The sequence below is a fragment of the Ostrea edulis genome, chromosome 3, assembly GCF_947568905.1.
Source record: "Ostrea edulis chromosome 3, xbOstEdul1.1, whole genome shotgun sequence".
Taxonomy (NCBI): Eukaryota; Metazoa; Mollusca; class Bivalvia; order Ostreida; family Ostreidae; genus Ostrea; species Ostrea edulis.
This window is the reverse complement of record NC_079166.1, coordinates 97,760,287-97,775,612: the sequence shown is the minus strand read 5'-3', so window position 1 is coordinate 97,775,612 and position 15,326 is coordinate 97,760,287. Positions and strand designations below refer to the sequence as shown.

At 36.7% G+C, this 15,326-nt stretch overlaps 1 protein-coding gene across 1 annotated transcript; it reads left to right on the top strand.

Annotated features, from left to right (window-relative positions):
• Positions 1 to 353: 353 nt before the first annotated feature.
• On the top strand, positions 354 to 14,932 carry LOC125677681 (protein BCCIP homolog). Its single transcript, XM_048915799.2, has 7 exons — positions 354 to 544; positions 4,047 to 4,121; positions 4,597 to 4,677; positions 11,044 to 11,142; positions 12,091 to 12,269; positions 13,518 to 13,659; positions 14,736 to 14,932. Exons 1-7 carry the CDS (start codon positions 437 to 439, stop codon positions 14,904 to 14,906), a joined length of 855 nt encoding a protein of 284 aa, XP_048771756.1. The 5' UTR covers positions 354 to 436; the 3' UTR covers positions 14,907 to 14,932.
• Positions 14,933 to 15,326: the final 394 nt, after the last annotated feature.

The window sequence follows — 15,326 nt, the reverse complement described above, 5'->3', positions numbered from 1 at the left end:
TTAAAGAAGAACACATTTTCGTGCAAAACAATTTTTTTTTTGAAAATCGTCTCCTATGACCTTTAATCCTGGATCTGCCGCTGTTAACTATTTTTATCCGACAATAGATGCAAAGTTCCGGAAAAATATAAATACCATATTGTACCATAATCTGATCTCTCTCTCTCTCTCTCTCTCTCTCTCTCTCTCTCTCTCTCTCTCTCTCCACCCCATACCCCCTCTAGATCCGCCCAGCATTGAAATGATACAACTATTAATGCACAGGCACTCGACGTTAAATATCTATAATTAAAAAAATGTCTTTCTGTACACATAATGTTATGTGCATTAATGTTTTCCTGAGAAATACTTGCGTAGAACAGAAAAGTCGGGTTCGGGAAACAGCTTGTGGATCGAAGAAAATTTTGTCAGGCTCCAAGAGTGAGATAAGAAAGAGATGGCTTCTAAAAAGAAGAGAGTTGAAGATTTGGACACATCTGAGCAGATGTCGGACCAGAGTGACGGAGAAGACATGGAGGACCAAGCGGAAATGGAAGTTAACGAAGTAAAGCTAGAATGTTTCCTTTCATTTGGCAAGACACACGTGTAGCTCGAATTTCCTCAGATTTTAAGGCAGCGAATATTCTCAGATTTTAAGGCAGCCAGTGGTTTTTCTCTCTCTTTTTTTTTATCTCCTTCAAAGAATGAATTTAAAATCAGTTTATAAAATTGGCAATTTGTAACAATTTATGTTATAATCTCTAAACATGCTCTCTCATTAAGCTAAAGTCGTTAGAATTTATTGTATCACTCAAGTCTAGTCAAGATAAATGTATTTAAGTATAGGCTTATTTATTATGATGTGTTACTGAAAAATACAGAGTGTTACTCCTCACACTGTATGTTACAAACAAATTATATGAAGTTATAAAATATTTACCATTATGTAATGAAGCCACGGGAAGTTTCTAGTATACCAGTCCCCAGAAGCACGCGACTGTGCATGAACAGTTATTTCCCTTGCCATTGCTAAGCGGAATGTAATCACACCACCATTTGCATTTTCGCCTCGGATGCTGAGCAATGAAAATCGTGCAATAAAAATAAAAGCCCAACGGCGTTTGAGTATACTAAGTGGGGGCTTGGGGGCAGAAGCCCCCAACAAGTCAAATGCAGTTAAAATTGTCTTACCTTACAACATAAAATCGTCTACAAGCTGTTGTTTGCATTAATCAGATCGAGGGGTTGAAGAACTAGTCGTTGTTTGCCAATCAAGGGTTCCGAAGTAAGGTTGGATACGAGTATCGAGGGGTCATATACAGATTTAATGTGTTCTAGAAATTTAAGGAATCGGTCTTGGCAGTCTGTACGATATTTTTTTCAGATGCAATACTGACTAAAATAAGTATCGTACAGAGACTTAACTGTGCTGCTGACCGGTAATGACTTTTTAAATGCACGCCATGTAGATTCTATGGTATTAGTGTGTGCCCCTGTATCGGAATCTACAAAGTTTATAATTATAGTTGTACCGGGCTGTATCTTGGTTTTTATCATTTAAAGCAGAGTTTCTCGTGTTTGATCTACCACTGTTGTAAAAAAGCACCTTTTGGTCTCCCTTTCAATGCCACCAAAAACCCAGACACCGTCAACTTTCCGTCCCTTGTGAAATTTTCTTTTACCAAATTTCGTCAATTTAAAAAAAAAAAAAAAAATTCCCACGCCTCCTATTTTTTCTGAATTCCTCTCTAAAATATGCAGGTGCACGCTTCTCTGGAATAATTATACCAATCAACAACAGTTTGACTTGCAATTTCAAGTTCGTATCTCACAAAACTTTTACTGGCTTTGTATACCCAGAAATATGTTATTAACAGAACTTTTTCCAGCGTTAATTTGTGCTTTTCAAACCAGCTACCAGTCCTGATGGAAATTTTGTTGTTGCAGGTTTTGTTAGAACATTTCCATACAAATCCGTGGCTTGAATATGACGAATCCTTTCTTAATCCAAATTTCCCGTTGTCACAGCTGCCACAGATTTTGCCGTCCAAATTTATCAAAACAGATAATCCTAGTGAATCAGCTCTCTTACATCAGCACAAATAAAAAAAAAACCAACTTTCAGTTTTAGAGGCATTTCATCGCAAATCAGCTGTTCAGTTTGTTTACATCAACACCAGTGACATCGTATCATACAAATATTCATAAGAATTACGTATACAAAGCGCATGTGACCCTTTTGCTCAACAACAGATTCCATTTATTTTGGAACAAAAAAATGTACGTCTTCTTGCATCATTTTTCATTTCTGATTTAAAAAACAGTTTTTTAAACTTCATTTTTAACAAGGAATTCGAATTTGGGCTTATTTTTGTGATTTTTTCCGTTTTAGCGATTTTACTGATCGCTAACGCGATCGTATATATATATACTAAACTGCCTTTGGCAGCACACATTTTAGTGCCATATTTTGGGGACCGTTATACTAGAAGTGTTCCGAAGCCAGTGATTGCGAAATGTTGAAATGTTTTACAGGACATTCGGTCTGGTAAACACAGGAACATTACCGGACCGAATCACATTTTACCAGACCGAAAAAAGGAGTATTATTTTTATATTAAAACATGAAAGACTTTGAGCCTCCTGGTCATTGGATTTTCGTTTTAAGGGTTTACTGGGGACTGCATTACTGTTCCATTTTAATTGGAACATGTTGCCGTTTTTGTATGTTTTTTTTAATAAACGGAACTGGAAGTCGAAACGTAGCAGCGATTTTTTTCTACCCACTGGTACCGGTAACCATTGGGAAAAATAGTGTCAAAATCGAACATTGGGAATTTTCTACCAATGTATAGGCAAATGATTTCAACTAAAAGAAAAGAAAAAAGACAACAAAACGAGAAGTATTCATCTCTTTATAAACTTTTTATGGTAATATTTGTTGTGCGACATAAGGAATCGTCGTAGCTCTACAAAACACACTGCCATAATCTGTACTTTTGATTTAATACCGGAAGTAAACATTTTAGTTAACTCATACAACGTTTCAGACTAAGAAAATTACAATTTCAGCGGTCTATTTTTCGGCAAGTGAATTGGGAATTTTTAGTCTCAAAATTGGGGAAAATCAATGGTTTTTGGCATTGGAAATGGCACCAGTTATATAAGGGGGGAAAACGCTGCGTAGTTTCCGAAACCATTGCCGGAAAGTCACCGGACATTCGGACCGAAAATATAACGAAGGTTACCAGACCGAGAGTCAAATTACAGCGATTTTTTTCCTTATATAACTGGTACCGATAAACGGTACCATTCCCAATGCCAAAAACTGTTGATTTTTCCCAATTTTGAGACTAAAAATTCCCAACTTACTTTCCGAAAAATAGACCGCTGACATCGTAATTTACTTAGTCTGAAACGTACAAGTTAACTAAAATGTTCACTTCTGGTATTAAATCGAAAGTACAGATCATGGCAGTGCGCATGTTTTGTAGAACTACAGCGATTCTAAAACAATCCAACAGCAAATATTACCGTAAAAAGTTTGTAAAGAGATGAATATTTCTTGTTTTGTTCTCTTTTTTTCTTTTCTTTTAGTTAAAATCATTTGCTGAAACATTTGTAGAAAATTCCCAATTTGTTCGATTTTGACGCTATTTTTCCCAATCGAATGGGTACCGGTACCTGGAGTACCAGTGGGTAGAAAAAAATCGCTGAATTACTGGACATGTCTGTCGGTTCGACGACATTTCACTTTCACTGTGAAGCCACAATGCAGTAAACAGGACATGCTCAAATCGTGTCCATGCCCCTTTAGCCGGAAGCCTTCAGTCATAATGTGCCATTGAATGCCTTCCATGAATGAAAATCAATGTTGGATAATTGCATATAAAACAACAAAACGATTGATATATCTAGACAAAGTGAAACAAGTTGATTATTATTGAATTTAGGAAATCCAGGTTAACAAGTTGATTATTATTGAATTTAGGAAATCCAGGTTAACAAGTTGATTTTTATTGAATTTAGGAAATCCAGGTTAACAAGTTGATTATTATTGAATTTAGGAAATCCAGGTTGATTTTGAAGCACGGATACCAGAGGGAAGTGACTTCCATGGGATTCGAACTCTTCTTCAGCAGGTATTGTAAAATCAGACAATGTCGTGTCATTTCTCACGATCTGTGTGAAATTACCAGCAGGTATTGTAAAAAAAATCAGACAATGTCCTGTCATTTCTCAAGGTCTGTGTGAAATTACCAGCAGGTATTGTAAATTCAGACAATGTCGTGTCGTTTCTCACGATCTGTGTGAAATTAATAGCAGGTATATTGTGCAAGCAGACAATGTTGTATCATTTCTCACGATCTGTGGGAAATTTATCAAAAATATACATCACATTTCTCATCGTCCGCTAATATTTCTGCTAAGTTCTCTATTAACATTATATCCCATCTAATCAAGATATTTAAAGGTAATACTTCAAAGGAGAGGTATACCTGTGTAATTAGAATGGAATGTTTTTAATTAATTATATCTTCTACAAACTGAACTGAATCTAACGTAGTAATTATATATATTCTGTAGAAAGTATTGATGATCCGATTTATATTTCAGTTGTTTTTGAAAGCCAACATCGACCTGTCAGCTCTCGCAGACATCATTATTTCTCAAGGACAAGTGGGCAGCGTAGTGAAGGTGATTGTCTGTGTGTGAATGTTTACAGCATAGTGAAGGTGATTGTCAGTGTGTGAATGTTTACAGCGTAGTGAAGGTGATTGTGTGTGTGTGAATGTTTACAGCGTAGTGAAAGTGATTTTCAGTGTGTGAATGTTTACAGCGTAGTGAAGGTGATTGTGTGTGTGTGAATGTTTACAGCATACTGAAGGTGATTGTGTGTGTGTGTGTGTGAATGTTTACAGCATACTGAAGGTGATTGTGTGTGTGTGTGAATGTTTACTGCGTAGTGAAGGTGATTGTCTGTGTGTGAATGTTTACAGCGTAGTGAAGGCTATTGTCTGTGTGTGAATGTTTACAGCGTAGTGAAGGTGATTGTCAGTGTGTGAATGTTTACAGCGTAGTGAAGGTGATTGTCTGTGTGTGAATGTTTACAGCGTAGTGAAGGTGATTGTCTGTGTGTGAATGTTTACAGTGTAGTGAAGGTGATTGTCTGTGTGTGAATGTTTACAGCATAGTGAAGGTGATTGTCTGTGTGTGAATGTTTACAGTGTAGTGAAGGCTATTGTCTGTGTGTGAATGTTTACAGCATAGTGAAGGTGATTGTCAGTGTGAGAATGTTTACAGCATTTCTGTCTGTGTGTGAATGTTTACAGCATAGTGAAGGTGATTGTCAGTGTGTGAATGTTTACAGCATAGTGAAGGTGATTGTCAGTGTGAGAATGTTTACAGCATTTCTGTCTGTGTGTGAATGTTTACAGCATTTCTGATCACATTTTGTCCGTTATTCATCTGTGAACTTTTAATGTTTTCGACTTCTTCTCCATAACTGCTGGGTCAATTTCAATTAAACTTGACATAAAGCATCCTTTGGTAAAGTTTATTCAAATGAAGGATCACGCCCCCTTGAAAGGGGAGATAATCAAGAAAATGTAAAAATATGGTGGGGTCATTTAAAAATCATCTAAAGAACCACTAGGCCAGAACAGTGGAAATTTACATTAAAGCTTCCTGATACAGTACAAATTCAAGTTTATTGAAATTATGGCGTCCAGGGGTAAGGTAGGGCCATAATAGGGCATCAAAGTTTTACATGCTTATATGTAGGAAGAAGTTTTTAAAAATCTTCTTTTCAAGAACCAGGGAGCCAGAAAAGTTGAAATTTACATGAAAGCTTTCTGGCATATACAGTCAAAACTGCCATAGCGACCCACTGTATTAAGCGACTCGCTGTCATATCTGACCATAAAAAGTTCCCCCCAAGACGTTACTCTATATATTGTACCTGTATTAAACGACCACCTGTCTGACGCGACCAACGACCATGATTTTTACAACCTTTTCGTGTATTTTCACGAAATTTTACCTCTATTTAACGACTGTACATTTTTCGATTACAACGTGATTACTACTTTCGATTTCAGTTGAGCTGACTATTCTGGGAATTATCGCCCCTAACACTTTCGTTTTCAAACGCACGACTATTCTGGGAATTATCGCCCCTAACACTTTCGTTTTAATATGCACAGTTTGGCGATGATCTTGTTTAGTCGGCCCTCTGAATAAATTATTATACCTAAGCTGTCAACATGCAGTGTCGTGTGTGGTTAATTAACAAAACCTGAGTTGATGTTTATTTAACAAAATCAAGGATCAGGGATTCAAGGCCGGTGTATTTGAAGGTGTGAATTTCGATAAACTTTAAGAAGTGCCGGGTAGGCTAGATCGGAAATGAAAATCTACCACTTATTATACCATTATGATATACCATTATGTTCAACAGAGTAAAAATTTGCCCATTGTGATATAAATCAGGTAAATATTGTGCTTAGGACTGAAATTTTAAAAGGAATATTCACAGTTTTTCCTGCATGAGATACTGAGGTTTCCAGAATAATGACTGGAATTAGCAGCTCACTTCGACATGTCCCGAGTATTTGACACGTCCGAGTTCAAGAAAATTGCCTGCATTACTTCTAAGCTTAAAAGATTTGCTGTGCATGTACAATTGATATTGTGATTTATTTAATGTTTCTCAAATTGAATAACATTTTTCCAGCATGTATTGTACAAAAGGAGACGCAACACTTCACCATCTGCTTTCTTACCACAAACATTGCATTTTTCAGTTACACTGTACAAGTAGGCTATACATAAATACCCTTTACAACAAAGTGTTTTTAAGTTTTAGAAAATCTACATGCAGTTCATAAATAATTTTTAAATCTCATGTAGATGTGTAATATGAAATGCATGCAAAGTTTATCATTCTTAAATAGATTAAAAATGTAATTTTTGATGAATAAAAAATTATGATACAACACATCATATTCTAGATTTTTTACAACAGTGTATTATTAATTTTATTTTACAACTATTAATACCGTACTTGATATTCTTAATGATAAATTCCAAATACATGTAGTCATTTTCTCCATTATACAAATTTTTTACGAAATTTTATCCATTAACTGCGGAAAATAGGCAACCTGTATTAAGAGATCACCTGTCATATGTGACCTTTTTTCCATTCTCCATTGGACAGTCTCTTAATACAGGTTTGACTGTAGTAGACAAGACTTTTCATGTGATGCAATGGTTTGTGATCGTATTCAATATGTCCTGAACTATTTCTTGTAGGTCTTTCATGTCTTGTGAATATATTTCTTTAAGAAATATATCCACAAGATATGAAAGACCTACCTTAAGTAGTTGAGGATATGGTATCAGGCAACGAAATTAAGGGGAAATACTCGCTAAATGTGAGTTAAAAATTGACATAGCGAGTGGAAAATCACAAGTGATTGCAGCTTTTTGCAAGTAAAAAAAAAAACGATCTTTTTTCCGGATTTCCTCGGTTATTGGCTGTACTTTGAAGTTTACAATAATTTTGTCTTGTGCATAGAAATGCTTTACAGAATGAATATACAAGTATTGAAAAAGTAAACGTTGATCGAATAAATAACTAAGGCCAAGGTCATCTCAGTCAGTGATGTTGAAGATGGCCTACTTCATGCACACTTTGGTTGCTCAGAGACGTCTGATTTAAATAGCAAGCATGTTGATCTCGTCCGTGTTTACATGAAACAACACATGAAAGTGTTAGTGTCACGCTTCACGCAGTGTCATTCTGTAGTCTATAGTCAAACACTTAGAGTTCGCGGTTTTTTTCCAACTAGACTTTTTTAGATGAAATTTCCAAAAGTTTTGAAGATATAGTTTGAATTGATACAAACAGTCTTCAAGATTTCAAACCACATGATGTTGTAAATACATGTAGGTGGTAGATCTCTGGTCAGCGAGTACGCCGCACAAGTGTACCCTATGACCCCCATCATGCACCAATGATACATGTATGTTGTCTGATAATTCATTAAAATTTAAATGAAAGAATTCTCAATATTATTTTTATGCCCCCGAGATCAAAGATCGGGGGACATATTGTTTTTGTCCTGTCTGTCAATCTGTAATTCTGTCATTCTGTCTGAAACTTTAACCTTGCTAATAACTTTTGAAGAGTAAGTGATAGAGCTTTGATATTTCACATGAGTAATCCTTGTGACAAGACCTTTTGGTGGGTACCAACATTTTTGACCCCTTGACCTTGGAGTTTGACCTACTTTTTGAAAACTTTAACCATGCTAATAACTTTTGAACAATAAGTGATAGAGCTTTGATATTTCACATGAGTATTCCTTGTGAGAAGACCTTTACGTGGGTACCAACATTTTTGACCCTGTGACCCTGACCTTGGAGTTTGACCTACTTTTTGAAAACTTTAACCTTGCCAATAACTTTTGAACAATAAGTGATAGAGCTTTGATATTTCACATGAGTATTCCTTGTGAGAAGACCTTTCCGTGGGTACCAACATTTTTGACCCCTTGACCTTGGAGTTTGACCTACTTTTTGAAAACTTTAACCTTGCTAATAACTTTTGAACAATAAGCGATAGAGCTTTGGTATTTCACATGAGTATTCCTTGTGACAAGACCTTTCCGTGGGTACCAACATTTTTTACCCTGTGACATTGACCTTGGAGTTTGACCTGCTTTTTGAAAACTTTAACCTTACTAATAACTTTTGAACAGTAAGTGATAGAGCTTTGATATTTCACATGAGTATTCCTTGTTACAAGACCTTTCCGTTGGTACCAACATTTTTGACCCTGTGACATTGACCTTGGAGTTTGACCTGCTCTTTAAAAACTTTAACCTTGCTAATAACTTTTGAACAGTAAGTGATAGAGCTTTGATATTTCACATGAGTATTCCTTGTTACAAGACCTTTCCGTTGGTATTGAACCTTTTGACCTTGACATTTGACCTACTTTTAATATTTATTTTTTTTACATTGGTCATAACTTCTAAATGGTAAATATTAGAGCTTTAATATTGTACATGAGCATTTCTTTTGACAAGGTCTTTCTACTGGTACCAAGATATTTGCCCTTGTGACCTTGGCCATCTTCGGAATTCGTCATTATCGGGGGCATTTGTGTTTCACAAACACATCTTGTTATTATTGCACTTTAAAGAAGATTTTAAAAGATTTTCCCTATATTTTGATATACATGTAGATATATGCTTGTTTTCTTAAATTCCTGTAAAACAGCAATCGATTGGAAAATTCTAGTAAAAGCTCAATTTTGCTAGTTGGAAAATAATCCACAAGCTAAAATTTGCTAGTAGTGAAAAAAGTTAATTTCGACCCCTGTGGTATGTCAAGAGTCTCAAGACCTGTCATATCATGACCTTATTGCCTAGATCTCGGAGATTCTTACCTACTTATAAGAAAATGAAAGACATTAAATATATCCAAAACTATCCTAGGTAGGGCTTTCATATCTTTTGACCTTGCAGTTTGATTACTTTTGTAAAAACTCTGACCTATTCAACATCTCCTGAACTATTTAAGATAAAGCTTTCATATTTTGTATGTAGATCTTTTTTGACAAGATTTTTTATTTCATACCATGATCTATGACCTTGGTCTTATCCAGAACAGCAAGGTCATGTTAGTCATATTGATGTTGATGCATCTCTGTGTTATGTGAATTCATTTTCAGTTATGTTGTGATCCTATAGGGCTAGATTGGGGCTACAATATGGGGGTCAACATTTTTTCAGGGGAATGCAGATTGATAAAAAAATCTTTTAAAAATCACAACAGCTGAACACTGGTGGGGTCAAGTTAACTCAGGTGAGCAATGTGGTCCAGGTGTCTTCTGTATAGCTGTCTCACCCATGATTTCTAATGTGACACTGTGCCTTTTGTATAGCTGTCTCACCCATGATTTCTAATGTTACACTGTGTATGACAATGACTGAAGAGACAGAGACGATGGAAGAAAATTTTGTATTAGATAGCAAAGAAACAACTCGCGCTTTTGAAATCTATGAAACCTGACTTTTTGAAATGAATGATTATTATTAGAATAGCAATGAAACAAATGTCAACGTCGTACCTTAAGGATGACACCATACAGCTAGCTGGCCAGACACAATTACTATTTCTATTTGTATATTTAATGGTCAGACACAATTACTATTTCTATTTGTATATTTAATGGTCAGACACAATTACTATTTCTATTTGTATATTTAATGGTCAGACACAACAATTGCTGACTTTCTTTAAGTAAATAAAATGATATTCTATGTTTCATAGTCAATATATAAATTTACAACCTGCAACTTACGATTTGTGAGGCTCTATTCTACCGTTTTCAACAATTTTGATAAATTCCAATTCCTCAATTCATATTTGTGCGCCATGTTTGATGTACTGAAGTTTTAACTTCCAATTGTCAAGTTATTTGCATATGCCATATAAGGTAGTATTTACATCAATGGATGAGTATGGAGGAGAAAGCTATTTTGTCGGTATTGAAAAGGTATGAATTTAATATCAAGTCAAAAACCGAACAGCAGAGTAAATTCTTTCTGCAACCATATGATTTTCCTTTCTTTGTTGAAATGGCTCGAGTAACTACATTTTTGCGCTGATTGTCAATGTTTAGGTTTTTCAGTAGATCCACCTACGAAATCTCGCGATAACAAGCATGGCGGAGTAGACGAAGAATTTTGCATGCTGTACATTATATTTAATGAAAAAGACCTTTATTAGACATGCCCAAGCACAAAGTTGGTACTCATTTTGGTGTAAACAACATTTGGGACTAAAACACAGAGCTTAATTATTATCGGTTATTTATAAAATTATTTTGACCCATTACGGAGATCCTATGGAATTGTAGCCCTATCCCGAAAACGTCAGAATAAAAAAAATTCGAATAGGGCTACATTATTGCAGCTACATATTAGCATGTACAGGGACATATTTTGTCTGCTTTAGAAATCATGACTTGTTTCATCCTTTTTTCAGCAATCTTACGTCCCTGAGGAAGATGATGATGATGAAGAGATGGCAGAAGATGATCCTGTTCTTGCTGTTACCTCCGTTATCAACATCACCGACAAAAAGGTCAGAGGTTAACTCTGTCAACATCACCGACAAAAAGGTCAGAGGTTAACTCTGTCAACATCACCGACAAAAAGGTCAAAGGTTAACTCTGTCAACATCACCGACAAAAAGGTCAGAGGTTAACTCTGTCAACATCACCGACAAAAAGGTCATAGGTTAACTGTCAACATCACCGACAAAAAGGTCAGAGGTTAACTCTGTCAACATCACTGACAAAAAGGTCATAGGTTAACTCTGTCAACATCACTGACAAAAAGGTCAGAGGTTAACTCTGTCAACATCCCCAACAGACAGATCAGAAGTTAACACTGTTGACAGAAAGTAAATCAAAGCATGCAAAAAAAGTTGGTCATGAACTCAAAATCAATATCTTAGATGCAAACTTAATAGTCAATTTTCACTTGACACAGTTTAAAGGTCAAGAGGTCAAGTCACAATGAGCACCACATGTTAAAGTTGAAGTCAGTCAGCCTCATGCCTTCAAATTTTGCTCATTTAGTGTGTCAATGCCCACTCCCCTCCTATTGAACAGTCACAATCTCTCAGCTGATCTGTCTAGCATTATGATTATGTCAGACTATTTTCATTTGCATTTAACTGTCATGGAAATTCATTGTATGAGCATTCCTGCAGTTTTTTACGTAATGCTACAAAGAAAGACAACTCTTCACTGCATAATGAAAAAGTCAACAAAAAACCACAAACCTGGAAAAATTAAGTGATTCACAATATACTCTACAGAATAGTATACTATCAGTTCTACAAGGACTTCTGCAAATTTCAAGTTAGGAGCTCGTGAGAGTTTTTTCACTTACTACAGATGACATACACACACAGAGATATATATGACACTTGTAAATCTTTTGAACAGTATGCCGTACATGTGTACTAAATGGAATGGGGATCTATTTAAAGCTCTGTGATAAAACAATTGTGCTTGATGCTTAGGACCTGGAGTGTGTGAAGCAAGTACGCAGCATGTTGATTGACCAGTGTCAGAAGTGTGGAGGGGACCCAAAATTCAGCAAGGTCCTAAATGACAGTGACCACCACGTGGGCCTGCTGGTCAGTGAGCGATACATCAACATCCCCCCACAGTTATCTGTGCCTATGTTTGACTCCTTACTGTAAGTAAATGTCGGGACTCCCTAATGTAAATGTGGGGACTCCCTAATGTAAATGTGGGGACTCGCTTATGTAAATGTGGGGACTCACTAATGTAAATGTGGAGACTGGCTAATATAAATGTGGGGACTCACTAATGTAAATGTGGGGACTTGCTTATGTAAATGTGGGGACTGGCTAATATAAATGTTGGGACTCACTAATGTAAATGTGAGGACTCGCTTATGTAAATGTGGGGACTCACTAATGTAAATGTGGGGACTCCCTAATGTAAATGTGGGGACTCCCTAATGTAAATGTGGGGACTCGCTTATGTAAATGTGGGGACTCACTAATGTAAATGTGGAGACTGGCTAATATAAATGTGGGGACTCACTAATATAAATGTGGGGACTCACTAATGTAAATGTGGGGACTCGCTTATGTAAATGTGGGGACTCACTAATGTAAATGTGGAGACTGGCTAATATAAATGTGGGGACTCACTAATGTAAATGTGGGGACTCGCTAGTGTAAAAGATGGTACTCATTACTGTAAATGATATGAGCTTGTTACAATAAGTGAAAGTCAGTACTCGTTTCTGTAAATGATATTAGTTTGTTACAATAAGTGAAAGTCAGTACTCGTTACTGTAAAAGTCGACATTACTGCGTGTTCAGATGACTGCATTTTATTAATATTGTGATTTGTAAGTTTGAAATTGCTCACCCACCTGCTTATCAACATCAGGTGATAGAATCTTCTGTCAGCCATCCTCAGTACCCCACAATCAATCAATCAATCAATCGCCCGTGAATCGGAGACGGATAAACTGGCGGTGTATTTAATCATTCCTCGAATACAAATTCTTTTTGTCAACATCTGCAGCAGTGTGTGTGAAAGTGCTTTATGATACACTGTAGGTATTTAAATCTTTACTTCAAGATGTTATATAGAAAAGACTTAATCGAAGAAGTGGATTTTTGAGGGGGGCATAGACCTTATACCAGCCTATAGTTTGATATGAAAACTTTTCATTCCATAAAAGGAAAAACTTGAGAATTGAATTTGAATATTCTGAAGAGAAATGTTTTCATCAAATGTTTTACCACCACCATGCAGATAATTGTAGTTTTACCACCACCGTGCAGATAACTGTAGTTTTACCACCACCGTGCAGATAACTGTAGTTTTACCACCACCGTGCAGATAATTGCAGTGTACCCACATGCTTATTTTGTATGTCTCAATTTCTTTCTACCATTACCAGAAAAGAAGTGGAGAAATGCCAAGCTAAACAGATGAAGTACGACTTTGCCTATTACATCCTTCTTTGTAAGACGTACCGACAGAAGGGCCAGAAAAATAGTCCCCTATTCTTCACGAACGCAGAGGAGGAATATCTACAAGAGGTGGGTCCTGAGGCATATTACATGATTTGTAGTGGGCGTCTGTTTTGTGTGTTAATGTTTTTTTTTATTGTTCATTGTGTATTAATGTGTTTTTATACCCCCCCCCCCCCCCCGCAACAAGTTGGGGGGGGGGGGGGGGGGTATACTGGAATCGGGCTGTCCGTCCGTCTGTAGACGCAATGGTTTCCGGGCTCTAAAGCATTATCCTTTCCACCTACCGTCACCAGTCACCATATCATACATATAGACTACCCATGGGATGAAGATGTTCCCTATTGATTTTGGGGTCCAAAGGTCAAGTGCACTGGACATTGAAGTAGCAATATGGTTTCTGGGCTCTAAAGCGTTATCCTTTCCACCTACAGTCACCATATCATACATATGGACTACCCATGGGATGAAGATGTTCCCTATCAATTTTGGGGTTAAAAGGTCAAAGGTCACACGCACTGGACATCGAAGTAGCAATATGGTTCGGTTTGTCATGCCATTTGTTTTTTACACTCAGAAAAGAGGTAGTTTATACCTATTACCAACACCCTTTGGGAGATTGGGGTAAGCGGGGGTTATTCTTAGTGAGCATTGCTCACAGCACCTCTTGTTTGTTTATTGTTTTATGCAATTACTCAGGTGACATGGGACATTAATTATAAATATTCATCTTACCAATGTTTTTGCCTTTGCTATCTGTACAAATTGTAATGATAGCCATGTCCTCATGAATGTGTCGCAGTTGTGAACAATGCACGTATTAATCTTGATAAATTTTAATGGCTGTGAATTCTGACAGAAATGAAAGAAGAATTTAAATATATAATATAAACATCAGTTTTGAAAATATGACATGAGGATGCTATAAAGATGGGTATGAATATCAAACTTGTGTTAATACTCACTGTACTTCTTTACTTTAAGAAATAGATTTCATTTTGAAAACACATGAGGTTACATGAAGCACTAACACAATAGTTCCTGTGAATTGTCAGTCAGTCCCTGTATAGAGTGTTGATACTTGTACACTAACACAATAGTTCCTGTGTATTGTCAGTCCCTGTATAGAGTGTTGATACTTGTAGGTGAGTGAGGCGCTGTTCCAGTATTCGGTACAGACGGAGAGAGACACGGTTGTGACCGGTACGTGGGATGCTGAGGACCAGTTCGAGGCATTTAGGACGGTGCTATTGATCCCTGCAGACAAAATCAAGCAAGGACTGGACAAAATAAAATCAGAGCTGGCCACGACCTGATGATCAGCAATAAATGTTTAATATAATTGTGGTCTCTTTTGTCTTTGTCAGGGTAAACTTTCACTTCTTATGAATGATGGGAACAGATGACGAGAAAGTGCTAGGCTTTATATTTTGAATTTTGAATTCTGTTAACCTTGGACCCCTGCATTACTAACTACTAACCCTGACCTTGGACCCCTGCATTACTAATTACTAACCCTGACCCTAACCCTAACCCTAATTACTAACCCTGACCTTGGACCCCTGCATTACTAATTACTAACCCTTACCCTGACCTTGGACCCCTGCATTACTAATTACTAACCCTTACCCTAACGTTGGACCCCTGCATTACTAATTACTAACCCTGACCTTGGACCCCTGCATTACTATTACTAACCCTTACCCTGACCTTGGACCCCTGCATTACTAATTGGG

Bases quoted from the DNA above. Each gene is read 5' to 3' on its own strand.
- LOC125677681 (XM_048915799.2), top strand. From the start codon at position 437: ATGGCTTCTAAAAAGAAGAGAGTTGAAGATTTGGACACATCTGAGCAG. The intron at 4,678-11,043 runs GTGATTGTCTGT...TCCTTTTTTCAG, and splicing joins AAGTGGGCAGCGTAGTGAAG to CAATCTTACGTCCCTGAGGA. The intron at 12,270-13,517 runs GTAAGTAAATGT...TACCATTACCAG, and splicing joins CCTATGTTTGACTCCTTACT to AAAAGAAGTGGAGAAATGCC.